Source organism: Nycticebus coucang, chromosome 21 (genome assembly GCF_027406575.1).
Source record: "Nycticebus coucang isolate mNycCou1 chromosome 21, mNycCou1.pri, whole genome shotgun sequence".
Taxonomy (NCBI): Eukaryota; Metazoa; Chordata; class Mammalia; order Primates; family Lorisidae; genus Nycticebus; species Nycticebus coucang.
In genome coordinates, this window is record NC_069800.1 from 14,124,581 (window position 1) to 14,152,367 (window position 27,787).

The 27,787-nt window shown below is 42.3% G+C and overlaps 1 protein-coding gene across 6 annotated transcripts in view; it reads left to right on the plus strand.

Annotated features, from left to right (window-relative positions):
• RALGAPA2 (Ral GTPase activating protein catalytic subunit alpha 2) overlaps positions 1 to 27,787 on the plus strand; it is a 382,487-nt gene that overhangs the window by 127,604 nt on the left and 227,096 nt on the right. For all 6 annotated transcript variants that reach the window (XM_053574245.1, XM_053574242.1, XM_053574243.1 and 3 more), the window contains 6 exons: positions 2,710 to 2,877; positions 3,883 to 4,020; positions 8,215 to 8,363; positions 13,682 to 13,793; positions 20,231 to 20,468; positions 23,733 to 23,897. In XM_053574245.1, coding sequence (XP_053430220.1) covers positions 2,710 to 2,877; positions 3,883 to 4,020; positions 8,215 to 8,363; positions 13,682 to 13,793; positions 20,231 to 20,468; positions 23,733 to 23,897 — 970 coding nt within the window. The remainder of the gene's footprint in view (positions 1 to 2,709; positions 2,878 to 3,882; positions 4,021 to 8,214; positions 8,364 to 13,681; positions 13,794 to 20,230; positions 20,469 to 23,732; positions 23,898 to 27,787) is intronic.

Below are 27,787 nucleotides of genomic sequence, written 5' to 3' on the forward strand. Positions count from 1 at the left end.
GATGAAGGTTTCTGTTGGAATTGAGTTCTCCTTTTATTCCATTGTTGTCCATAAAGATACAAGGTATTATTTCTGTTCTTTTAAATTTGTTGAGGTTTGATTTGTGTCCTAGGATGTGGTCAGTTTTGGAGAATGATTCATGAGCTGATGAGAAGAACCTATAATCAGTAGTATTGGAGTGAAATGTTCTGTATATGTCTGTTAAACCCATTTGCTTTAGAGTCATATTTAAGTCCATCATTTCTAGTTTCTGCCTGGAGGATCTGTCCAGTTCTGTCAGTGGGGTTTTGGAGTCCCCAGCCTTTTCAGTATTGACCAAGTTAGGTTACTTTTATAAATCTGGGCTCATTTAAGTTGGGTACATAAATATGTAGGATCGAAATGTCTTCTTGTTGTATTGTTCCCTGGACTAATATATAGTGCCCATCTTTGTCTTTCTTTTGTTGGTTTAAAGCCTATTGTATTCACAAATAGGATTGCGACTCCCACTTTCTTCTGATTTAGATTTGCCAAATTATTGTTTTCTAACCCTTCACCCTTGGTCTTGTTTTGTCCTTGGAGGTTAGATGTGTTTCCTGAAGACAACATATACTTAGCTTGTACTTTTTTATACAGTCAGCCAAGCTGTGTCTTTTTAGTGGGGAATTCGTGCTGTTCACATTATTGAGAGAATTGATATAGACTGGTTGAGCCATTGTGGAAATTAGGCTTTGTCCTTCAGTTTCCAGGTGTCTTTGCTGGTGGTTTGTTGTGCTGGTCAGCATAAAATACTGGTTTAAACACTTCTTGCAGAGCTGTTCTTATAATGGCAAATTTCTTTAATGTTTGCTTGTCAGTAAAAGATTGATTTTGCAATTGAATCTGAAATTTAGTTTACTGGGATACAGAATCCTAGGCTAGGGGGTGTTTTATTTGAGAAGATTGAAGGTGGGAGCCCACCTGGCTTGCAAAGTTTCAGCTGGGTTTGCCCTTGTAGGTCCCATGTTGCTTATGAATGGTTGCCTGCAGAATTTTCTCTTCCCTTGTGGCTCTGGCCAGGTTAATTACCGTGTGTCTAGGAGATGCTCTGTTTGAATTGAGTTGGCTTGGGATTTGATAATCTGTCTAGTAAGTGAATGTGTAACTCCTTGGTGTTGCTTGGATAATTTTCGGTTATGATATCAACTAGAGCTTCCATGCCATTGGGATTCTTTTCTTCTTCTTCAAGGATCCCTATAATTTGTATGTTTGTACCCTTCATGCAGTGTCATAATTCTCTAAGAGGATGTTCTGCTTTTACTCTCTTCTTTTCTGCCTCTTTAAAAGACCAGGTAAGTTCAAGAGTCTTGACTTTAAGCTCTGAGATCCTTTTCTCTCTGTGGTTTAATCTGTTGTTGAAACTTTGTTATGTTTTGAAACTCCTGAATGACTTATTTCTTTAAGCTCCATTATATCCTTTCTAATTTTGTCCACATCCTTGGAGACTTTGTTCTGTTTTTTGTTAAATTCTTGGGTCACTTTTTTGTTGATTTTCTACTTTTCCTTCAATTCTCTTCATTGTTTTTGCCATCCATACTCTGAAATCCATTTCTGTCATTTCCACAATTTCTCTATAATTAGGATGTTCAAGGGTAGCTACCGTGCAATCCATCAGAGTAACTGGTGTGTTCTGATTCTTCATGTTGCTGGGGGGTTTTTGTTGTTGGTTTCTCCTTGTGTGGTTTTTTATTCTTTATTCCTTTCCCCTGCTTATTTCTTTCACTTCATCCTTCTCTTTAATCTTCTTTGCCTCTGGGCTTTGAGGTTGAAATGCTAACCAGACTTTTTATGGAAATAATTTTTGTTTTACTGTGGCTGTATATTTCTCTAAAGTGGAGTTATTTGTGAGGAGGATAATGTGCTATACTTTGATATTGGGTTTGGTTTACATAGAGTCTATGTTTGTCGAAACTTAACCAGTGGTCCCCTTAAAATTTGTACATTTTATTATAGCAAATTTTACCTAAAGACCCATAAAGAAATTTTGAACTCCTAAGTCACTAAAATACATTCTGAAGTGTTTATAAGGAAATTTACAGATGTCTGCAGCTGACTTTGAAGTGTGTCAAAAATAAAATGGATTAAAAAGTTCTCGTAAGTATGCACAGCGCTAAAAATTGCCAGTGGCTCTAGTTAACATTGGTGTACTCAGTGGTATCCTGATAAATGTTGAAAAATTAGCTCTTACAAAAACAAACAAACGAACAAACAAACAAACAAAAAACAGAACCAAAAAACCCCATAAAACAACATCCTGATTTGTAGTGTTTGCCAACTTCTGTGGTGTAAGTATTCCCACCATGGCCAATTCAAGCCACCAACATGATGTCACTAAACATGGAATTGAGGAAAGGTGGCCTTGGCTATCACTGGTGGTGCTGGCGTGTTTATTTTCTAATAACGTTATTTCTTATTTGATGGCAAAAGCTCCAAGTTATGCAGTTAAAATTGTATAGTAAATTAAAATATTTAGTTATTTAGAATACAGTTATTTTTAAACTGCCATTATGATTTCAGGCTCAGTTATGGGAATATCTTTTTTTCACAGATAAACACTATGTAGTATATTCTTCAACTGTATGTTTCAAAGGAAGGTCCGAAATTGGTGATGGGCCTTGGAAATGTCTGTTACGCAGCTTTCTCGTGATCTGTGTTTGTGAGCAATTAAAGGCGCTTTTCTCTTCCTTTCAGGCATTTTTGTTGCCTTCCTGTGAGATAGCTGTAACAAGAAAAGTCGTTCAGGTGTACAGAAAGTGGATCCTCCAAGACAAACCTGTCTTCATGGAGGAACCAGATAAAAAAGATGTTGCCCAAGAAGATGAAGAAAAATTAGGATTTTCAGAGACTGATAGCAAGGAGGTAATTTTATTACCTGTCTTTTGAGTGGGACTATATGTAATTTAGCAAAGTACATTTGCTCAGCAGGGATCCCATCAGTGGCCACAACAGGGAGGTGTATCTGTTTTTCATCCTGTCTGACACTCTTGGGTTGCCGAGCTCTGTGAGGACCTACTTGCCTTAGAGGCCAGCTTCTCTGATCTAAACTAGATTGGCAGTCATGTCCTAACACCCTGGCTGGGGTCGAATGAGCATTGCAGCTTTGTTAGTCACTGTTGTAGGAGGAGTGTTTTATAAGCCATCATATTTTACACATCGTTGTGTAATACTAAAAGGTATCATTGCTCTTTTCTTGACTTCTTTAAATAGCATTTGAAGAAACTAAGTTTAAAATGTTTTGGCGGACTTTTCTTTGCAGCGGGCTGTACCAGAAGGAGTTAGGATGTCACACATGTGGGAGGACTAACCAAATAGCAGGTGTTCCCTCCACTGTAAGCCTCACTGTAGTGCCAAGTGCTGTTTCCTGGAGAGGGCGCTGTGCATGCGAGGCAAATCTACAACAGAGTGGATAGACCATCTCCTGAAACAAAAAAGAAACTCAGTGTCATACTTATATTTCTGTCATACTGTTCTGAAATTAATTTATAGTGTTTACAGTTCTTCACTAGGGGCGTGTCACTTCTGAATTTCTTTATTAATGCTATAATTTTCATTTTTCGATATTGGTGAAATTATTTTAATAACAATCATGAGGTCAGAGTGCAGAGGTAAGCAAATAGCGTTCATCATTCATTTTACAGGCTTATGGCCCATGTTTTCTCAGTCATTAAACAAATATGACTTATTCTCTCTCACTTATACTAAGTGCTGAGGACATTTTAGGTGCTCAAAGTAGACTGCTAAGGAAATAGGGAAAATATTTGTCCTCCTAAAACTGATATTCTGTGAATCCTGGTGAGTATAAGGAATTAAGTATGCAAATGTGTTCATCTTCCTGCTTTGTTAATGGATTGTTATTTTCTGAAGGTCTCATCTGAAAGTTCTGGTCATAAGCGATCTTCCAGTTGGGGACGCACGTACTCTTTCACTAGTGCAGTGAGCAGAGGGTGTGTGACAGAGGAGGACAACCCCAACGTGAAAGCCGGGGCCCAGGCTCTGCTGCAGGTACGGGGCCGGTGCGGCACCAAGAGCATCCTTCCAGACGGAGTGATTTTAAACATTGTGTTTATTCGGGATAATGTCATATAAAATATGGTGATATTTTTAGCTATCTGTCAGTAAACAGCTCTTAAATTCTTGTTCTATGTTTTTTTCTTTTTCACACCTGCAATTTATAAATTTTTTCTTGTTGAAGAAGGTGTAAAAACTGGTTGTAATTTTTTGAGAGGGATTATTATTCCGTGAATGTGAAATGACAGATTTAAATCTTAAAAATATCTTCCAAACGCATGTGGGTAGTTGGGTGGACTCTAATTTATAAGACAAGCTTGGTGATTATATAATCTCATAAGTGATATTCCTCTCAAGAGTAACTGTCCTTATGAAGAATGATGAATGATGTGGTCGTTTTTAGATATTTGAATAAATGAATATATGAAGAAGAAGTGACATCCTTTGGGAACACTGAAAAGAGCCACTTTGGCTCATTACTTAATCTCCCCAGAGCTCAGGATTTTCTCTAAAGAATGAGGAGTGAGAGATTATCTCGAAAGTCCTATCCAGCTTGAAGGTTGTTAGGAGTGAGGGGAAAACGTGGGGTGCTCCTCCTTCCCCTGCTGCCCTGCCTCTCACTCCAGTCTGCGGCTCTGTCCCTGAGACTTCCCTTGCAGAGGCCCGCGGTGGAGTCGGGAGCATCTGGGAAGGCACATGTGCTCCCAGCGTTCCGCGGTGCTGTTTCTGTTGTCTGTCTCTTCATCATTACGGCACCCTTTTTGTTTTCAAGCTGATTAGCAGTTTAATACACTATTCTCAGGAATTTGCTCGGTTTTCAGTGAAAATCAGAAAATAATTCCGAAATTAACAGAATCAAGGTGATTTTATTTGTGCTGCTTCAGGGAACGTTGGTGCAGTTCATAAACATGACCTGTGTTGCTGTCAGAGAAACACGTGCAGTAGGCCCCGCCCTTGTTCCTCAGGAGCCCCTCCCTCCCGGTGGATCCCCCTCGCCAACCTGGGGGTGCAGCTACCTCCCTGGGTGCAGAAGAGCCTTCCGGTTTTCTGAAAGAATAAGTTTCATCTATAATAAGTCCGCTGATAGCCTTGTTGATGAGCTCTTGGAAACCGACTTTAAGTGAAGTGACATGTAGCAATCCATTGTTTTTTCTTTTTTTCTTGTTTTTAAATTTTGAGTTAACGTGAGGGTACAAACAACCAAACAACAATATTTGAATTGGTTAGGTAGAGACCTTGTAGCTATGTCCTGTACCCGAAAGGTGCGCCATACATTATGCCTATTCAGAGGGAGCACCCCCACCCCCTCCCCATTCTCCCTCCTCCCAGTTCTCCTATGTGGGCATCAATTAGATTGTCTGCTGGCTTCATATTAGTGTTGAGTACACTGGATATTTGCTTTTCCATTCTTGTGATACTTTACTGAGAAGAATGTGTTCCAGCTCCATCCAGGTGAAGACAAAAGATGTAAGTCAGTCACCCCCTTTTTTATGGCTGAATGTATTCATGGTATGCGGATACCACAGTTTGTAATCCATTCCTCAATTGATGGGCATTTTTGTTGTTTTCACATCTTAGTGATTGTAAATTGAGTTGTGATGAACAATCTAGTGCATTTGTACACTAATACAGCTCTTTGGAAAGAAATATGGAGAATCCTCAAAGAATTCAGATCTCCCATCTGACCCCACAATCTCACTACTAAGGACATCTACTCAAGAAAAAGAAATCATTTCATCAAACCATTATTTTTTCTCATCAACATTATAAAGAAATGATGTTGAACAACAATTTTACTTGAGAAGCTACTATTACAGTTTCCAAAAAGGTTGGATGTTAAGTGAGGACTTACTGTCCTAGGATGAACCAAGGAAAAATTTTCAACTTGATTACAGCTCTGCTATACAGTTTTTAAAAGTATTTAGTTTGGATTTAAATGTCTTTACTTTGTTCATTAGGAAAACGTGGCCAAATGGTGATTTGATAAGGTGGTAGTTTTGTGTAGTTGTGTTTGACAAGTACACACTGGGCGTACAAGTTCTGACAATTAGGTTCATGATCTCATTGCTGGCTCATTATAACCACCTTCCAGGTGCTCCCTGAGGGAAGTTGTGCACTGGTGCCAGAGTCTCGTCCACCTTTCAAAGCAATTTTGGAATTCCTTTTCTAGAATGGCCATCAGAGCTGCTGTCATATAGTCACCAGATGGCCAAGGAGAACACTTGAAAGGTGACCATAGGAATATTCAGCAGTGAGGTGTGCAGCACTTTTTCTAGGACAAGTTTGCAAACTTAATCGTCAGACCACGTATTGATCTTGTTTATTTTTATCTTAACTGTTACTGAGATACTAGTAAGAAATATTCAGTTGGCATTTTGATGTTTTATAAAAAGCATAATAGGTGAAGACTCCTTACTTTTACTTGGGAAGTTTTTTTGTTTTTTTTTTTGTAGAGACATAGTCTCACTTTATGGCCCTCGGTAGAGTGCTGTGGCCTCACACAGCTCACAGCAACCTCCAACTCCTGGGCTTAAGCGATTCTCTTGCCTCAGCCTCCCGAGTAGCTGGGACTACAGGTGCCCACCACAACGCCCGGCTATTTTTTTTTTTTTTTTGGTTACAGTTTGGCCGGGGCCGGGCTTAAACCCGCCACCCTCGGTATATGGGGCCGGCGCCTTACCGACTGAGCCACAGGCGCCGCCCTTACTTGGGAAGTTTTGAATTAAAATTCAAGAAGCCAAATGCATTGAATTAAAAGGTAGATATATAGTATAAAATATCATCTGTGTAATTTAAAAAATATAGTTAAGAAAACTACAGTAAAAATGATATAGTCAGTCAAAAAGTTGTCTGTTTTCTTTTTTCTTACGTGAAGGCTACTAAATTCTTCGTGATGGATGTTATCACCTGTTATCAACTATTAACAGTGCGTATTTAGTGATTCTTTGCAGAAAATTGGACATGGTATCTCTTTAATCTTGCCTAAGATAACTTTAGAGGCTATCAACATTTTAGTTCACCCACCTACTTTTGAATATGTTGATTTTAATTTGGTTAGATTGTGCATTTATTTTGAGACATTGTGTAAATGGATTTTATCCACAGATGAGCCAGAGAAGGTCTGTTTGTTCCCAAATCCTTTGAGTTTGTGCTGTTTAACACAAAGGAGACCTAATAGGAAACACGCCTGTGGGTAGATACTGCAGGTCTGGCCACCAGGAGGGTCTGAAGTTGGTGAGGCACTAGCGCCCTCTGCAGAGACGGTGCCACATCATTATTTCATTGTAGTTACTCTAAGCAGTAACCTGGATTGGTGCTTCTCACATTTTTCTCCTGAGATAACCTTGATGGTAAAAAATAGTGAACTTGTATCTTAAAAGTCTGGGGCAGTGGATAAAATAGCTGAGTATCTAAATTTTTTGAAAGCCCAGTTTTTATCTTTAGAATTCATGTAGATTTTCTATTCTACTCCATAATGTAGATGTAATATTTAAAACGATATACTCGTGGGAGCTGTGGTCTTGATCGTGGCCTTGTGTGTCTGTGAGCACACCATGACTCCTGGTGGTTCTCAGCTTGTGGGCATGGGAGGTTTTGTGAGCCCCGTGCTACGTGCTGGGAAATGCTCTAAGAATCACATAGTTGTGTCTTGTTAATATCTGGCCATAGATCCTCTTTCCCTTCCTTTTCTCCCCTCACAGTTTTTACCCAAATACAATGATCTTATCTTTTTCCTTTATTTCCTTTTTTGTTGAGGGAATGTCAAAAAGATGTCTTGAGAAGCTTCTCTGACTCAAAATGTGGCTATAGTTGCCGTATCAATATGTAACAGTAATTCTTTTTAAGGAAAAGGCCATTAGGTGTCTCAATATTTAAGTGATTCTAAGGAGTAAATTAAAATATTTTGAATATGGGCGTCACCTGTAGCTCAAAGGAGTAGGGCACCAGTCCCATATACCAGAGGTGGCGGGTTCAAGACCAGCCCCAGCCAAAAACTGCAAAAAAAAAAAAATATATATATATATATTTTGAATATGTTTTTAAAACACTTCTCTTATTGAAACAGAATCTGTCTGGAAATAACTCAAAGATGATTCACTGAGAGAGTGAAATTAATATCATTAAGCAAAATACATTCAGATATATATTTTAATTATATTTTCTAATGTAAAATTGTTGATTTTTAAGGTATTTTTGACGAACTCTGCGAATGTCTTTTTGTTGGAACCATGTGCTGAAGTTCCTGTGCTCTTGAAAGAACAAGTTGATGCTTGTAAAGCTGTTTTGATTATTTTTAGGCGCATGATAATGGATCTTACAATGAATAAAAAGACATGGTAAGTTTGCATCAGTTATTTAATATTGTAAGACAAATGTTTCTGTTTTTCAACATAATTAAAATGTTAAAGCTTCCATTTATTTAATGATTTTACAGAGCTAATAATAAAATGATAATCAGTCTTTGATAATTTCTGTGATTTATGAAGTAGATGAGCACCCAATACTTTGAAAGTTCATTTATTTTCATTATTATCTTTAAAGACGTTCTTAAACTAAGGATAAAAAGTCATGTTACTTAACAGTAGATTTTTTTTTCTATTTTGAACTGTAACTGGTGATTTATAATATATTCTTCAGAGTCCAGGAGAGTTTATTAATTGCCCTGAAATGCTATAGCTGATTTTTATTGCTTCTAGATGTTTTAAATTCATTTTGGAAAAATAATTTTTTAATTGATAAATTATCAAAGTGACTAATAGTACACTCAAAAATATAGTGGTGTCATTAAAGAAACAAAGTGTTTTTCCTTTTTATCTTTGTTTTTCTTTGATGTTTTTGTGTTTATTATGTCTCTAAAGGTAAACAGTGAGTTAGATTTTTTTCCTGAATGTCATGTCACTCTGTCTTGTGAGGTATTTTCAGGGGTCCTCAGCAGCATCCCTGAAAGCCTCACAGGCACTTTCCACTCCTGTTTCTCTTCATGACTGAGAAGGCAGCCTCTCATTCCTGCCTTTAAAATGCCTCTCAGGCCTGTGTGTTGCGTGTTCCTCCTGGTGGGCCACTGCCCTCCTGTAGATAAGTTATCCTTCCTGCTCACTGATGAGGTTGGCACCCCCAGGTGGTCTTCTGTCTTGGTTCTCGGTCTACAAGCCCACTGCAGATCAGAGCTGGTGGCACCCTTCTCTCCCGGAATTCCCACGGCTATCCACGTTTGTACACCTGTATTCTGTCTGCAGTTGTTGGGAGACCACAGAGAGGGAGGGGGCAGGTCTGAGCTGGCAGACTGACGGCCACCAAGTCCAGCCCTTTTGTATTCAGAGTTGAGGTAAGGGTGGACCCAGAGGGAGCTCTGTGTGCAGAAGGTTCACAAATGCAGAAACTATAATACAAGTATCAAAATAAGGATTTTAAGGTGTAGAGTCCAGCTTTCCTAGGCTTTTAAACATAACACTATTTGCCATGTGAAGCAGTTGTTAAAAATGGTAGTATTACAGCAACACGTGGTTTAAACAAAATGAAATGCTATATTAGTAATATTGAAAGTAATGAGAAAGGCTGGTATGCTTTCAATGGAAACATCTCAATACCATCGTCTTATAAGTAGCAATTTTTATGATTTTTTTTCCTTTGAAAACTGTAAATTCTGTATATCACAGTATTAGTTATATTTTGATAATATTTTTATTTTGGTGAAAATTCTAGATAATAAAATTAAGCCATTCTGCTCTTTAATAATTTAGAGATTTCCTCTCTTCCCGCCTCCCTCCGCCCCCCCTTTTTCCTCTCTCTGGCCTCCTTTCCTCCCTTCATCCCCCTTTTCTCCTCTCTTCCTGCCTCCTTTCATCCCTCCGCCCCCCCTTATTCCTCTCTTCCAGCCTCCTTTCTTTCCTCCGCCCCCCTTTTTCCTCTCTTCTGGCCTCCTTTCCTCCATCCGTCCCCCTTTTCTCCTCTCTTCCCACCTCCTTTCCTCCCTCCACCCCCCTTTTTCCTCTCTTCTGGCCTCCTTTCCTCCCTTCATCCCCCTTTCCTCCTCTCTTCCTGCCTCCTTTCCTCCTTCCATCCCCCCTTTTTCCTCTCTTCCCACCTCCTTTCCTCCCTCCATCCCCCCTTTCTCCTCTCTTCCCACCTCCTTTTCTCCCTCCATCCCCCCTTTTCTGCTCTCTTCCCGCCTCCTTTCCTCCCTCCGTCCCCCTTTTTCCTCTCTTCCCGCCTCCTTTCCTCCCTCCGTCCCCCTTTTCTTCTCTCTTCCCGCCTCCTTTCCTCCCTCCGTCCCCCTTTTCTCCTCTCTTCCCGCCTCCTTTCCTCCCTCCATCCCCCCTTTTTCCTCTCTTCCCGCCTCATTTCCTCCCTCCGTCCCCCCTTTTTCCTCTCTTCCCGCCTCCTTTCCTCCCTCCGTCCCCCCTTTTTCCTCTCTTCCCGCCTCATTTCCTCCCTCCATCCCCCCTTTTCTCCTCTCTTCCCGCCTCCTTTCCTCCCTCCATCCCCCTTTTTTCCTCTCTTCCCGCCTCCTTTCCTCCCTCCATCCCCTTTTCCTCCTCTCTTCCCGCCTCCTTTCCTCCCTCCGTCCCCCTTTCCTCCTCTCTTCCCGCCTCCTTTCCTCCCTCCGTCCCCCTTTCCTCCTCTCTTCCCGCCTCCTTTCCTCCCTCCGTCCCCCTTTTCTCCTCTCTTCCCGCCTCCTTTCCTCCCTCCGTCCCCCTTTCCTCCTCTCTTCCCGCCTCCTTTCCTCCCTCCGTCCCCCTTTCCTCCTCTCTTCCCGCCTCCTCTCCTCCCTCTGTCCCCCTTTCCTCCTCTCTTCCCGCCTCCTCTCCTCCCTCTGTCCCCCTTTCCTCCTCTCTTCCTGCCTCCTTTCCTCCCTCCGTCCCCCTTTTCTCCTCTCTTCCGGCCTCCTTTCCTCCCTCCGTCCCCCTTTCCTCCTCTCTTCCCGCCTCCTTTCCTCCCTCCGTCCCCCTTTCCTCCTCTCTTCTGGCCTCCTTTCCTCCCTCTGTCCCCCTTTTCTCCTCTCTTCCCGCCTCCTTTCCTCCCTCCGTCCCCCTTTTCTCCTCTCTTCCGGCCTCCTTTCCTCCCTCCGTCCCCCTTTCCTCCTCTCTTCCCGCCTCCTTTCCTCCCTCCGTCCCCCTTTTCTCCTCTCTTCCCGCCTCCTTTCCTCCCTCCGTCCCCCTTTTCTCCTCTCTTCCGGCCTCCTTTCCTCCCTCTGTCCCCCTTTCCTCCTCTCTTCCCGCCTCCTTTCCTCCCTCCATAGCTTCTCACTGTGAGGAAATAGTTGTGTCTTGTAGATAAGATCTTTGCCTTCATGAGGTTTACATCTGCATCAGACTCAGAAGCATAAAACTTTTCAGGCTGTGTTAAGTGAATTGTGGGTGTTGCTTGGTGTGGAAAGCAGGAGAGTTATATTCATCAGCTGTCTGGGAAGGATTTTCTGAGCTGGGGAGGCAGGAGCCTTGGGGAGGTCTGAGGGAAGTGCATTCCCAGGAGAGGGAGCAGCAGGTACAATACCCTGATGGGAGAAGGGTAAGGGCCAATGCAAATGGAGTGAGAAGGGGTGGGCAGGGGACGGGACAGAGCCCTGTAGGCCAAAGGAAAGACACTGGCTCCCTCTCTGCATGTGTACATGAGTGTGACGTAACATGACTTACACTGCAGAGGATCCCTTTGGGTCTCTGTGGAGAAGGTACTGCATAGTGGAGCACACAGGCTGTGGCCATAGGTGACGGTGGCTGAGACCAGGGTCTTCGCCAGCCTAACAAATGCAATCAGTGTGACCTAAGTCTTTATGCCCTCAATGAATCCTAGACCGTAAATAAAAAAAAAAATGAAGTGGTTCTGGGATAGGGAATAACTGATGTGTAAGTGAGTAAAAATATTGCTAGTGTGAGGAGACAGAGGTAAGTGAGTAAGGAACGGGACAGCGAAGACTCGCTCTCTGTTAGGCGCGTGGGCAGCAGTTCCCTGTGCTCTGACGGGTCCTTCACTCCGAGCAGCTCTCCCTTGAGGGAGCAGTGAGCTGGTCCGCGTTTCACGCCGTAGACAGGAGCAAGCTGTTGTCCAAATTGACAGCTTTGGCGGTTTGCGTGTCTTTCTTCTGTTAGGCAAGTTTTCTAAATTGTAGACAGTTTTTTCCTCATTTTCTTCCAGAAGACTGTACATGGGAATTCCATGGCTTTCCAAGCTTTTATAGGTTCAGAAGTTGAATTATCTCTGCGTCTTGTCAGGGATTGATTTGGTCGGGTTTGTACGTTTTGATAGCAGTTCCCAGGACCAGGGTTTGCTGAGACTTAGGAGGCCTGTTGCTCGCATCAGGTTCTCATGATGGGTCTGTAACTACTGTGTGCCAGGGACTGCTTGTCATGTCTGGAATGTCACATGATGTGAGCAGATCTTCGTGACAGGGGCTTGGGTACTCTGAATGTTTGGAGCGACAGGCTGCCCCTCACGGTGCTTGTTCTTCTCCGAGTTCTGTTCAGAGTCACTGTCCTGTTCATGAGACAAGCTGCGCTCTCATGGGACCTGAAGGCGACTTAAAGGCCTGTCTCTGTACTTTCCTAGAGGGAGGATATGAGCAAAAGCAAGCAAGTGAATAGAGTGAGTGAGAATGGGAGCTGACAACCCAGGAAGGATCTGGGGTCATCTACAGAGAGGGAGGAAAGCCCCAGGGGTCATCCTGTGAGGAGAAAAGGCAGTTCTGATCTGCAGAGATAACAAGGAAAATATAAAAGAACTCTGACTTAGCCATCTCATTATCTGGCCCAGACTGGATGACTTTGTCCCTTTCCCAGTTTTGTTAATAAAGAGTAACAGGGCTGAGAAGAGAGTTGTAAAGATGAGTGAAGGGTTAGTGATGGGACCTCAGAGGAACTGGAATGATTTCCCTCAGAGACAAATGGACTTCCCGTAGGTACAAAAGATGGTCTGTTCTCTGTTCCCATGGAACCCGGGGAAAGGAAACACTCTGATATGAGAGAAAAGTGTCTTTTGGCTATTCTGAAGAATTTATGTTGTCTCTAAAATGTTTTAGCTCGTCAAAGACCTTTTATAAAACCTCTTGTATCAGTGCTGCCCTCTGAGACAGGGATGCAGTGACGGCCACTGTCCCTGCTGTGCCCTGTGGTGTGGAGTCAGGATCCCCCAGACAGCAGCCCCTTGCCTCAGTGTCCACTTGCACAAGCCCTCCTGCCTGTGGGTGTAACGTGGGGATGGCCGTGCTGTGACGCTGGCTGCCATGTCCCCCAGCTAATTTTATTTTGTATCATAAAGATGGGGAGCCCTTACAGGTTAAGTAAAATAGTGGGTGGGAAAAGCAGAGTGCTGTGTAAGTTCAAAAAGGCATAGCTATTCACAGAGTACTTTGATGGTGCTGGCACAGTTGAGGAAAACAGTCTTGCCTCCTTTTCTGTAAGCAAGAAAATCAGGCTGGGATGATGGGACCCTCCCTGACGGTGTGGATGCGGAAGGTGTATTTTTAGAACTGTTGTAACATAGGGAGTTTATTTTGATAAAATGTGGGATTTGTGTGTAATTGGTGTTCAGACTTTTAATACTTTCAAGTAATACATGATTATCAGTGTTGCTGAATTCTTAAGAGAATTTCTCATACCTATAAATTAAAGTGCTTTGGAGATGTGATTATTAATATGAGCTTTTATTTTGGGTGGCCCAGGGAACAGATGTTGCAAATACTACTCAGGATAACAGAAGCTGTCATGCAGAAGCCGAAGGATAAACAAATAAAGGACTTGTTTGCCCAGAGCTTGGCAGGGTTACTATTTAGGGTAAGTCTTTTTTATTAAAACTCTGCAAATCACACTTTCTAGCAAATTAATTTTAATCACTGGGAATTTCAAGAGAAACATTAACTTTAAATTTCTAGAAATCAAATAGGAAATTTTCCTTCTTAGCTTTGTCCGAGGGTTGTAATCTATTTTTTATAATTAGTACTGGGCTTTAAAGCTTTCCTACCTCTCTGCCATCTACTGCCTCTTCTGATTAGCTTGCGAGTGGTAGGACCTGGGAAGATGACAGGAGCTGATGCCCTTGGTGGAGGGCCAAGTATACTTGGAGAGGTGAAGGGTGAACAGGAGCTTGGGATGGGATTAAAAATGCGAGAGCCGCTGGTGTGTTAGACAATTGTATTTGAAGCGACAAAATGGGGTGAGATTGTCTAGGGAGAGACTGTATGTCAGAGAGAGAAGAGGACCATTTCTGCAGTTGATGAAGAAGAGGCAACCCGCCAGAGATGTGAAAAAGGATGGCTGGTTAGCTGGGAGAAGAACTAGGGCGTGTGTGTCCTGGGTGTCTGGGGAAGAGTGTTGGGTAAGAGGAGGGCAGCCAGTTGACTACTGGCTTTGATAAGATTTAGGTGGTTGAGAATGTTCTAGGAGGATGAGAAAATGAGGGCTGGACAGTAGAGGTAGCAGCACAGTGAAGGCTTTCCTGAGGTCTTGATGAGGAAGGGAGAAGGCCAGGGAGCTGGAGTGGGTGGCGTATGTGGAGGGTGAGGTTGAGGTGGGTGGTATGAAGTGTGTTTGCTCACCAGTGGTGTGGGCCAGTAAGGGAAGATGGGACAGTCTGGGGGAGAGAGAGGGTTATTGCAGGAGTGAAGTCTCTGAGGTGGTGGAGAGCCGGGCCCCTTTGGTGCGAGCACAGAGCCAAGGAGATATCTGTCTTCTTGTATCTGAGGAGGTGAGCAGGCTGATACCTATCAAGCTGCCTGGGGAAGTGGGAGTGTCACAAGGGTCCCAGTGGTGGCAGCCTGCTATGACATTGCCAATATATATATTTTTCGAGACAGAGTCTCACTTTGTCACTGTCAGTAGAGCACTGTGGCATCACAGCTCACAGCAACCTCAAACTCTTGGGCTTATGTGATTCTCTTGCCTCAGCCTTCCAAGTAGCTGGGACCACAGGTGCCCGCCACAATGCCCGGCTATTCTTTGGTTGTAGTTGTCATTGTTGTTTGGCAGGCCCCAGCTGGATTCGAACCCACTAGCTCTGGTGTATGTGGCTGGTGCCCTCGCAGCTGAGCTACAGGTGCCGAGCCAGACATTACTATTATTTAAAAGGGTTATGGAAGTTATGAAGCATTTCCGAAAGAGAAGAATGTAAAAGAGTTCTGGGAAGATGTGCCATTCTACACAAAGACTTCGGTACCCTGTGGGAGCCCAACTTTGGATAATCCAGTAGGAGACAGCATCCTGATCTGGAGGTGACGAGTGTAGGCAGGAGAAACTAAGTTCCTCCTCATTTGAACTGAAGGAGGTTGGGAGAATATTATATTAAAAACTTATCTAGAATACAGGCAGCACAGGTAGGTGTAGGTGATAAAAAGAGAAATTATTTCTTGCAAACTGAACATTCCCATTGCAACACAAGATAACTATTCATGTTAATTCAGAGTAATTTGATTGAATGCTCTTGGCTGGATAAAAAAATATATGGGAGGCTATAGAAATAATTGGCTGCCTGAATACATAATTACTTTTATACTGATAGCCTTGCCTAGTATATTGGACATGTGAAGTGGCCCTGTATATTTGCACGTGATCAACTTTGCTTTGCTGTTGCCAGGAGGGTGGCACTGACCACTGCTTTGCTGCCTGCCTGGACATACGGACACTGTGCTTGCTTGGTTTGTTCAGGGAGGTGTCTCATCGTTGGCAACCTCCCCAACTCCCAATCCCGGGGCTGCCAAGTGGACATAAGCTGAAGCCAGTCTCATACTGGCTGGTGCTTGGGCCTCATTCCAGCCAATTGCCTGGCCTTGCATCTGTTGTGTGTGTTGGAATTAGAACGACAACTTGTCACAGAATTAAACAGTCTATTCTGGAGTTGTGTTTTTTGTTTGGTTTTTGGAGAAACAAATTTTCCTCATGAATTGAGAAATTTTGTCAGATCTTACTTGAAGAACTTGAACATTAATTTTGAATCCATGATTACTAATGATTTTGATGTCATTGTTATTAGTTTGACAGTGATTATATAGATCAAAAATGATGCTTAAATTAAGAACCATCATAAAGTATTGGAGAGAGGATGAGCTCTCTGGAGTTAGACACGTTCTGTGTTCTGATCCCAGCTCTGCCACACCCTGGCTGTGTGGCCTGCAGTGTATGACATCATGTTCTGAGTCTCCCCTAACCTGTCACAATCAGGAGAGGACATCTTGCTGCCCTGCAGGGCTGTCCTCAGAGTCAGAGTGGACTCACTGGGATTTAATGATAAACCTGTTGACCTCACAAGTCCTTATGTGAGTTATAGGAGGGGAGGAGAGGGTAAAGATGTGGCTGGGTCTGCCAGGCTGTCAAGTAGGCATCAGCTTGGTGCCATTCACAATGAAAACATGCAGTCTGATTATTCGTTTGGTCATGTAAACTGTCTAAAGTGGCCAGATAGGGGCTGGGTGCGCCTGCTCACGCCTGTAATCCTAACACTCCAGGAGGCTGAGGCAGGTGGATCACCTGAGCTTATGGGTTGGAGACCAGCCTGAACAAGCACAAAACCCAGTCTCTAAAAATAGCTGGGCATGTGGAGGGCACCTGTAGACCCAGCTCCTTGGGAGACTGAGGCAAGAGAATTGCTTGAGCCCAAGAGTTGGAGGTTGTTGTGAGCTGTGACACCACGACACTCTACTGAGGGTGACAAAGTGACATTCCATTTCAAAAAATAAATAAAATGACAGGATACTTGATTTTTTTTTAATTAAACACACAGACTATTAAAAGGGACAGAAATTTTAAGTTGCTGTTATCTTTTTCTAGTTTTTTCTTTAGTGTTTAATTTCTCTGTGAGTAGATTATCTGGGTCAGCAAATTTTCTTCAAATGATGGTTGAGTTTGACTAGTTTTAAATATTTGCCATATTGTTGTGATTGCCCTAAATAATGTTTTAGTCAGCAATCGTGCTGCATATAACCTATGCTTGATATTCTGAAGGTGTGTCAGGAGACTATACTTGTGTTTGTGATATCCTTACTTTAAAATTTCATAGTACCCTTACTGTGAGTAGAGGCATAGGAAGTGGTTGGTTAGCAAATGTTCATAAGAAAAGGCGTTAAGATTGTTTTTTTTATACAGCTTGTGTGCCAGGACGTATCTGACAAAATGCTGGATGTCAGTGCTGAAGAACCGCTAGCCATGCTTTTATCTAGTTGTTTTATTTTTAGTGAGAAATGTGAGCCCTAGTGAAAAACCAAGTCAGTACAGAACCCCTGGAGCTTTATCTTTCTCTCTGACTTTCAGAAAAAGGTAATCATGCCTTCATGTCCAAACATGTCACCCCTCATCCCCTGTCGCGACCCGTTGGCACTGGTCTCGGTCGCCACAGGAAAGAACCAGGTGTGATACAGATTAGAAGTACAGGCTTGCGGGAGGCAGGCTAACCTTCGTTGCAGGGTGGCCCCGAGCCCCCTCCGCAACGGCTATTTATTAAGGTTATACATAACAGGTGTGGAGAGTGACGTAATTGACATACACAGCAGGTGTGGAGAGTTAAGGTGATTACATACGAGGGCTGCGTGCCTAAGGATTACCACGCGCTCTTTCCTCACATGTTCTTTCTCCACAGCCCTCATGAAGAAGTTCTAAGCATCAGTGTTTACCACATGCTTACTAAGACCGATCTTATCTCATTCCAGAACACTGAGTTACTTGGGGGATTGCTCCCAAGTCACAAAACGTCTCTGGGCTTGCCCGGAGACTGTCCTGTTCTCAACGTGTCCTTTCAATGCAATAAGAATCAGTAACTGTCCTTTGCAAGCATGGTGTCCATTCCTCCACCGTCTACTCAACTGTACTTTACAGTTTTGCTCTGTATACAGATAGTGTCAATTTCGAATTATGATGATTCAGTTTCATCACGTATTGGTCTGGGCCCATGTTCGTGCTATTTGCTGAGATGAATTTTATAAGCTGACAAATGTCCTTCTGTCATTATTTTATACTTTATACTTCAGTAAAGTGAAGCCATTACAGGATTCCCAGTGTAGGGCGTCTGATTCCACCCAGACGTCCGGCTTGGTCCCTGAGGCTGGTGCTATATCCAGATGAGACCAGATCCCCACAGTGGCATTAACAGTCGACTTTCCCCTCCTGCTCTGCTAAGATTATATTTACTGGTCTAATATTTATTAATTTTATTGTGTATATCTACTTTATCGTAATGGCTTAATATGTCATAATATGAATATTTAATAAGGTATTGATAATAAAATTACTTTCTGTCATTCTTAATTATCACAAAATCCATTTATGGTGGTGTTAGATTTTAAAATACGAGTGGTTAAAATCTTTTTTCAATACACTTAACCATTTTAGTTCTAATTTAACATTTTTACCTTTTTAAAAAGTGAGATGGCTGTGAATTGAAGCCCAGAGACCAGGTGAATGGAGAAGAGCCACTTTAAATGTGATTTCCCAAGTGGGCAGAATAGGCCTGAGTGAGGACTGATTTCTGTTTAACAAAGTTTTATTGGGTCTATGTTAAAGAAAAATATCTTTAACATAAAAAGAAAGTTTCTTTTTTAAATCTATATATAATTTGGGGGGAAAATTACAAAGCTAATTCATCACCCATGATACAACTGACAACAGTGGGAGCCTGTTTACATCTGGGTTGTTCAAAGAAAGATACTTGGAAGCTGGTACCTTACCGCAAGCGTTTGTCTCTTACAACAGACTAACCAGGGGATTTACAACGACTCTGGATAGAAGGATTACTTTCTGTAAGGTTAGGAAACTATTTGGGGCTCATTTGAGATGAATGTGGCTATGTGGTTATGCAGAGTCACTTCTTTTAGGGGACATATATTTTGATTTGAACTTTAAAGGATATGGAATATTTTAGCAGAAATAAGAAATGGGGCAGTTTCAAGGTAAAGAAATGCCCGGTATATGAGAATAATTGTCTTGTAGGGTTGTCCGTGTGACTAGTTGTAGTGCTAAGGACCATACGACTAGAGGAGGGACAGAGAAGGGAATAGACTGTTAAGGAAAGGAGGGACAGGTGCCCTGGGGGGAGCTGCAGGAACCAAAGGATGCTCCCTAGAGGACGGGAGGTGGGGGTGGGTAGTCAGGACACGTTCTCGGAGGAAGCAATGTCCAAATTGTGACCTGAAGAATGACTAGGAGGTACAAAGGTAAAAAGGAGGGAAGGAAGTCTGTGTGTAAAGGGCAGGGGCAGGAGCAAGCAGGTCAAGGAGTGGAGAGAGTCTCATCGGGAGAAACTGGACTCGTCTTCCTGGTATGCTGTAGTGTAGGTGCCTGTGGGGTGGAGCTGTCCGCTGAGCCAGGTAGACAGATGAGGAGACCAAGAAAGAGACCAGGCTGGATGTGGATATTCAGAGGGTGCCGGCATGCAGAGGATCGGAGTGGAGACCAAAACCCCAGCAGAAGCTGGAGCAGGAGGAAGCCAGAGCAGGCCGTAGCCTGGGACATGGGAAGTGGAGATGGAGAGAGTGTGGAATACTCTTTCAAGAAGTTTGCCTGTGGAGGGGACAGAGAAGGACTGTAGCTCGAGCAAGAAGTCTGGGTTCAAGGGAAATTTTTTGTGTTTTTAAGATGAAGAAGAATTGGAAGATATTTAAATGGTGATGGGAAGGAGGATAGGTTGGAGGGAGAGGTGGGGTCAGTAGAGGCACAGCGATTCCAAGGAAAAAGTCAGAGGATGAGCGGGACCCAGTACGGAAGCCCCCTTGGGTCACGGCCCACAGGTGGAGGAGAAGCTGGGCGGGTGTGGGCAGAGCAGGGCTTGAGGGCAGAGCAGGGCTTGAGGGCAGTCTCATTTAATGGGCTCTGTTTCTTCCAACTCTGTAGTGAGTCTGCATAGTAAAAATTAGGAGTGGGTGGGTTGGAAGTTTTCATCTAGAAGAGGAAGTTTGAAATAGCCACTATGGAGAGTTAGGAAAAAAGCTATCTCAGGAAGCAGAATACTTGTACAGGGGGCTTTGTCTTCCCTCTGATTATAGCCGGAGCCAGCCACAGACAGTAGGTAATATTGAATCAATAACTTTGTTCATAATAACTATTTTCACCAGAGCTCAAATCCTGATTACAATTGGTCAAATGAATTTTGAGAAATTAAAAGAAAAACAGCATCCAAAGGCACTTTTTATTTTAAAATTTACTTTATTAATAGTAATTAAAAATATTTCATGAAAAATCATACTTCTTCTTCTGAATATGATTGGGTTCTCCTGTTGGTTTGTTGGTTTCAGACACTCATTGTGGCTTGGATCCGTGCAAACCTCTTTGTGTACATTTCTCGAGAGCTCTGGGATGACTTTCTCGGCGTGCTGTCCTCCCTTACCGAGTGGGAGGAGCTCATCAGCGAGTGGGCCAGCATCATGGACTCCTTGACAGCAGTACTCGCAAGAACGGTCTACGGTGTAGAGTTGACAAACCTACCTCTGGATAAATTAAGTGAACAAAAAGAGAAGAAGCAGCGAGGCAAAGGTATTTCCACTCTTCCAGAGTAACACCGGCTGTTTGGGGTTGGAAAGGAATGCGTCTTTATATGTGTAAGCAATTAATGCATGAACTTTTATAAAGAACTGAACCAACTACACAGACAGTGTCTTTTTAATGGTGGTGTTAGCCTGTGTCTCATAACACTGTGTCCTTTAATGAGGCTGATAAATTTCCGAAGAGGAAAATGAAAGGGAAATAGTGGTAGTAGCAGTGATGGTAACAATAACGGTTATAATAATGGCTAGTGCTTTGTACATGTTAACTCTCTTCACCCATTTGATAACCTAGTCAAGTATATGCTGTTGGATGTATTATCCCCGTGTCCCTGACAGAGTACACGGACTTTACAGTGATTGCCTCTTTTACGGTCACATAGATAAGGAGTGGTAAAGCCAGCAGTCAAAGTCAGACAAGTTCAGCTCAAGAAGCCACCCTGCTAAGGTGTGTTCTGTTGGATTCCTGGGAACATTGTGGGCAAGTTCTGAATGCTTCAGATTGGAGCCGTTCTGGCTTTGTTGTGTTTCTGGGTAAAATTGTTTTAAGACCAGGAGCCTCAAATGGAAGTGATTTTTCAAGGCAGAGGACACCACTGGTGGTTTCTCCTGGGAATGGCAGTTTGGCACCTCGTCTTCCTTACTGCTCCTAGGACTGTGACGTGGTCCTTGGGTTAAGTCATTTGTACTCCAACTTGTTCTGTAAAGATTTGAGGCAGCTTATGGAAATACATGAGATACAGTGTATCAAATGTAAACGGGGTAGGGACTGAATGAGTGGCGGGAGCCCTGGGGATGGTTCCTGAGCTGCGCTGAGTGCCTTAGGGCCCTGTGTGCTTGCTGGAGAAATGGGAGAGTCCAGCATTGCATTGGACTTTGATCTTCGCACATTACGTTAAACAGAGAATGACAGAGTAAGTAAGTTAAAAAAAAATTTCTCTTACTTAGGTGGTATGTAGCTTTTTTGGTTCCTGAGACCTGGGAGGAATATCTCCTTCAAAGCCTGATAAAGGATACACACTGCTTATTGTAGTAGGCTACACACTTCAATAGTAACCTTATTATAAACAGGATCGGTTTGATTTGCTGTGTAACAGATTGCTGCAAATTTAGTGCTTAACATGACTATTGATTTAAATCATGATTTTATGATATAACAGTGTGGGTTGGACTCAGCTGGTCAGTTCTTCTGTTAGACTTACCTGGATTCACGTCTGTGTTTGTGGTCAGCGTGGGCCATGAAGCTGTCAGGGAGGGAGCTTACTCCTGGGACTGGCTGGCTGTGTTTCACCTGTGGGCAGGCTAGCAATGGTTTTGTTCACAGGGTAGCTCAGAGTTCCAGGAGCAGTGAAAGGGCAGATTTTCAAGTGCGTTTCAAGTCTCTCCCTGTTCAGTGTTGCCACCAAAGTCAGTCACATGAGAAGCTTAAAGTCAGTGTGGGGAGGAACAAAGCAAATGTGGATTTGGGGAAGTGCCAACAATTACGATGATGAGTTATAACCATATTGACGTGTAATTAATGTGACTGATTCTTATAATACCTTCATTATGGTCTGAGAATGGCCAGAGCACCAGTTAATAAAAGCAAGTTAGTCAGAAGCCAAACAAAGCAGTATAAGTACCTGGCATTCCAGGGGAACAGTTTCATCCTAGTTTAGAGTTAGACTATCTAAAGAAGTTCTTTTCTAACATATATTTTAGCAGAAGATGCTTTTTCTCCCTGGCTGAAGTTGTACAGAACCCCTAATAAACTGTGAGATCGGAATATTGGGGTTGAAATAGGAGCATGGAGCCCAAAGCCTTGGCCCTCGGCCCCCATATCATCCTCTTTACAGCTCTGAGTGCCTCTGGGTGGACCAAGGGCCTGACGGGATCTAGATGCTCCTAACCAGGAACTTGGACCCTTGAGACAGTGGTTCTCGGCCCAGAGGAGAAGCTCCCTGTTTTAGGCTGGAGAAGGAGAGGACCTCCGTCCTCAAACTAAGCACCTACCTCTTGAAATTCGTGTAACCCACAACACACAAGCACGTACACATACCACAAGCAGATACAGACAGGTGCATGTACACGTGTGCACACACAAGCACGTGCACATACCACAAGCAGATACAGACAGGTGCATGTGCACGTGTGCACACACAAGCACGTGCACATACCACAAGCAGATACAGACAGGTGCATGTGCACGTGTGCACACACAAGCACGGGCACATACCACAAGCAGATACAAACAGGTGCATGTACACGTGTGCACACACAAGCACGTGCACACCGCATGTAGACACCCCCACACACCTGCTCCCTGCAGCGTTCTCTCCCTTCTCCGTGTGCAGACACAGATTCATACAGCGACGTAGACTTGTCTCAGGATAGCAAACACCTTGGAAAGCACTATTTTCAAAATAGTACGGAACAAACTGCTTAATTATTGACCAGGACAAATATTTCAGATTTATTTTGCTTTATTCTAAAAAGGATTTAAATATTTATGATACAGAAACACTTGCCATCTAAACACCGGACTAATGGAAACAAACACAGGCAGAGGAGATTGGCCTGAAAACCGGCCGCCGGCCACGTGGGACCAGTGCCGAGACCTCTGAGTCGCTCATTCTCCTCCTCCTGCCGTTTGTTTTGGAGTCTTGACCTCTCAGTAAAGTAATTGACAAGAGCAATATAAGAGAAAAGAAGGGAAGTTGAGTCTCATACTGCAGTGTTTTATTCTTCTGGAGTTTGCTAAAGAAGGATTTTGTGTTGTTTATAGATTTTCATTGTCCTGCTCATTTGGCAGGAATCAACAGTGGATTCCCAGGCATGGATTTCTCTGGGTGTTTGTGGAGGGCTGGCAGCTACAATGCAGGAGTGTTCTAGCATCAGCATCCTTAAGTATTTGGTGTGTAAGTAGTGGTTTGTGGACTGTCCTAGGAACAGGGATATAACTTCATTTGACACTGTTCTTGTATTGAGAAAGGTTCGTTAATATGTTTGTTTGTATATTGGAGTGAGGAGTATGAAATTAGGTTAACTTTCATGAGACTATTACATATTCTTGAAAATATGTTGGCAGCAGGAATTTTTAGATTAGTGATATGTGACTGATTTCCATAGCGCAAGAAAGTGGTACCTAATTTGCAACAAGGGAATCAGCTCATTATATGTATAATTGTATGAGCACTGTTTGCTGAGCAACACAGGCTACAGAGTGAATAATAACGAATCCTGCTTTTAGATTAACGTTCTTATCCTCCTTTATCAGGCTGTGTTCTAGATCCTCAGAAGGGAGCCACCGTGGGGAGGTCCTTTTCTCTCAGCTGGAGGAGCCACCCGGATGTGACGGAGCCCATGCGGTTTAGGAGCGCCACCACTTCCGGGGCACCGGGAGTTGAGAAGGCAAGAAATACCGTTCGCCAAAAAGCAACTGGTAAATATTTATTTCTTTCTCAAAAAGAGTTTTTATCTGACATAGTTTTATAGGAATAAAATGTTTTGAAGTTCAGAATTTAAATATTCAACCTTTTATTAAATGAAATGTTCTACATTTTAACTTTCTGTTTTGGTTACTTTTCAAGTCACAGTTTTAGATACTTATTTCTAAATCCTCTATGTGAAAAAGAACTTGGGATGTTAATATTAAGTGAGATATTTGTGCAAAATAGAGAAAACAGAGGTTTTATTTGAACCTTGAAAAAAATAGTCTTAATAAATGTTAGTTACATTATTGTCATTGTTAAACTATGTTAATCTTAAGTGTGTGGCAACCTGTTCTGGCAAAGAAAAGAAGAATGATGTACTTAAGTGTTCAAGACCAGACAGAGACATTTTCTTTTTTGTTGCTTTGGAAAATTGAGCTTTTCATGCCCATAAATGTCTTTGTAGCCTATTTCAATTAATAAGAACTTGACCAAGAACCCCAGTTAATTGGACTGCTTTGGTACATTTCACTCTTTTTTTTTTTTTTTTGGCTGGGGCTGGGTTTGAACCCACCACCTCCGGCATATGGGACCAGCACCCTACTCCTTGAGCCACAGGCGCTGCCCGGGTACATTTCACTCTTAATTCAAAAAGATAAATCTTTAAAAAGGAATCTTGTGTCCAGTATTTAAGAAGAACTTTAAGTACTGAGGCAAGCTTTTTATGTGTAGTTAAACTCTTCTCTTTGCCAGTGACTTTGAGCCTGTAATTTAGGTTTAAAATAGCTTTATCTCATTTCTTATAGTTTTTCTCATCAGTAATACAATGCAATTACAATAGGTATTGACTTCAGAAACTCACAAGATTCTCTGGCCATAAAACAGATTCATTAAAGCTGAACATACTCTACAGTGCTTGCTTAGTAAAGGCTTAAGCAGGTGGTTTAGAATCATGCTGGAGTTCTCATGAAGATGTGTCGGACCCCAGCCTGAACTGCCGGCGGCCTTTGGCTGCAGCACTTGCTGGTGTAGTGACCATCATCTTACCTACGCGCACCGTTTGTCCTGCTTCTCCTTTCTTTCCATCATTCTCTCCCAAGGAGAGATCCGATTCCTAACTAATAGGCAGCTTTTGAGGATGCTTGTTCACCGATTTCCTTTCTCATTCTGACTCCTAAAAACTCTTTTCTTCAGTCACTAGATCCTTAAAAGAAAAGGATCAGAAGTTTGTGACAAAGGCGGCATCATGCCTGAGCTGCCCGGACTTCCTGCTGTCCCACACAATCCGCGAATCACAATTATAATAAAAGTATGAATTCACTAACACTGACTGAATCTTACTTCCAGGTGGATATTCTGTATGCCACTGCTTGGCTAAAGCATAATCACAGGAGAGACCGTCTTAGTTCTCAGCATGACTGCGTTTTAAGCCAGCAACAGGGTAGAGGCCGCAGTGTGTTTTAGGAAGCCGTCTTAGTTCTCAGCATGACTGCGTTTTAAGCCAGCGACAGGGTAGAGGCCGCAGTGTGTTTTAGGAAGCCGTCTCAGTGCACTTCACTAGTGCGGCTGTGTGTTTTCAGTGCTCCAGTTGTCTGAGAAGCCACGATAGGCAAAACCAGGCACTTTAGAAAATTGTATAAAGGTATTTGTGGAGTTTGTGCTTAAAAACACTAAGCCTGCCCTTTTTAGGATTAATTAAATAAAAAAAAAAAACAAAAACATTTGCAACAATAACCTTTAAAAGATAACGAAGATGAGCACTCTTGAGTTGGACAGCTTAGTATTTTAAATGTGTGTTTATGTTCATGTAGACACACATTTCCTATTGTATTTTGCATTTTAAAAAGTTATAACAAAATAGTAATCTTTTTTGTTACCTGTAAAACAATGGTCTTTGAAGGTTTTATTATGCCATGCTGTTTTTTAAGATAATCTGTATAGGCTAAATATTAGCGTTTTACTCAGTTCTGTTATTTTCTATGTTGTGTAATAACTTAGCTTTTCTTCTAAGGCCTAGAGTATTTTCATGGTAGATGGGTGTAGAGGCCACCTTGTTATGAGAGAATGTCAGGCTGTGAAGTTAGCTGGATGGATGTTTATTATGGAAGACCCATTTAAATGTAACCTTTCCCCCTTATCCCAGTAAGAAAATAGTACATTACAAAATGGGCTCTCCCCCAGGTTTCCCTGAGGTAGGGAAAATAATGCAGGTAGTGGCCTGAGGGAAATAGAAGCAGTTGCAGAGCAGAGAAATGAAAATTAGTTTAACAGAGACTATCGTTGTTTATAACTTAAAAGGCCTGAGAAAGGGGAGTTTGAAAAGATTATAATGGAAAACTCTGTTCCTGAGTATGAATGATGGTAAGAGTCTGGATGTCTAAAATGAGACCGTCACCAAAGCAAGTCTCAGGCTGTCGCCCTGGGTGGAGTGCTGTGGCATCACAGCTCACAGCAACCCCCAGCTCTCGGGCTCAAGCAATTCTCTTGCCTCAGCCTCCCAAGTAGCTAGGACTATAGGTGCCCGCCACAACGCCCAGCTTTTTTTTTTTTTATTGCCGTTGTCGTTGTTTAGCTGACCCGGGCCAGGTTTGAACCTGCCAGCCTCAGTGTATGTGGGCGGCCCCCTTCCCACTCAGCTACGGGCGTTGGCCTAAAGCAAGTCTTAATTTCCCCATAAAACTTTCCATATTTTATTATTTCTGAAATATCTGGTAATTAATTTTGGAAAAATACATAATCATTGATTTATAAAAGGAAAACTTTTCAAAACAACACTCAAATAGTCTGACATATTGAGACATGAACAAATTTTTCAGGAAATTTGAAATCAGTAAATTTGACATGTAATGGAAGTTTCCATTTGCACGTTTCCTACACGCGTGTGAATGGTACTGCAAGCACATTGCAGGAAGTTCTAACAGGCAAAGGGTGGGGGAAAGACAGTAAGTTTAAAAATTTCTTTCATTTTTTGCGAATGTGTCACTGTTCTTTATAGTTCTTTCTCATTAATGTTAATTGAAGTCACATAAAAATAATAAGTAAACCTTTACATTTTTGTTTTAGGGTACAACTGATTTTACTGATTGTGGCTTTACATATATGAGGCGTGTTCTCCTCCTATTTCCGTCCATTTTCTCTAGTGTTAATTTGACGAGCAGTGTTTGGAAAATTTAAGAACATCCTAACATTGACACTAAGGAAATATGGGCATAATAACCATGAAATATGGCATAAGGGGTGGGTTTCATGGGCATTTTACGTTGTCTTTAAATATCAAATCTTTTAATGTTCAACTTGACTTTTCTGTGTTCTGGAGGTTTCGAGATACTTTCTGAATGATGAGTTTGAATACAGTCATCTCTCAGTAAACCCATTTCTGCATTATTTATTATTTACAGAAGAATTTTAATTTTTAGGTCATATATTTTCTCTCTCACCATGGTCTTTTTGTATGTATCCTTTAGAAAGGGAAAACTGTGGGGCCTTGGTGTGTGTCACATTTTATGGGGGCAAGACATGATTGCAAGAGGGACTTTACCTAACAATTGCAATCAGTGTAACCTGGCTTATTGTACCCTCAATGAATCCCCAACAATAAAAAAAAAAAAAAAAAAAGAAAGGGAAAACTGTAATGTGAATCCCTGTACACAGCAGGAGAAAAGGAAAGGCTAAACATCTGAAGCATTACAAAATAAAATTGATTATTTGTGGGTTGCCCATTGTCCTGTGTTATCAGAATGACTGACTGAAAGTTGGCTGTATTTAGAAACTTGGATGAAATGCTGTGCTTTGTACTGACTTTCTTGAAAGTTTAAAATGACATCCTTTAAATGTTTCAAGAGGGCCCAGAAAACAGTAATAATAATAAAGAAGTGAAGGTTGGGATGTTCTTCTGACTTAA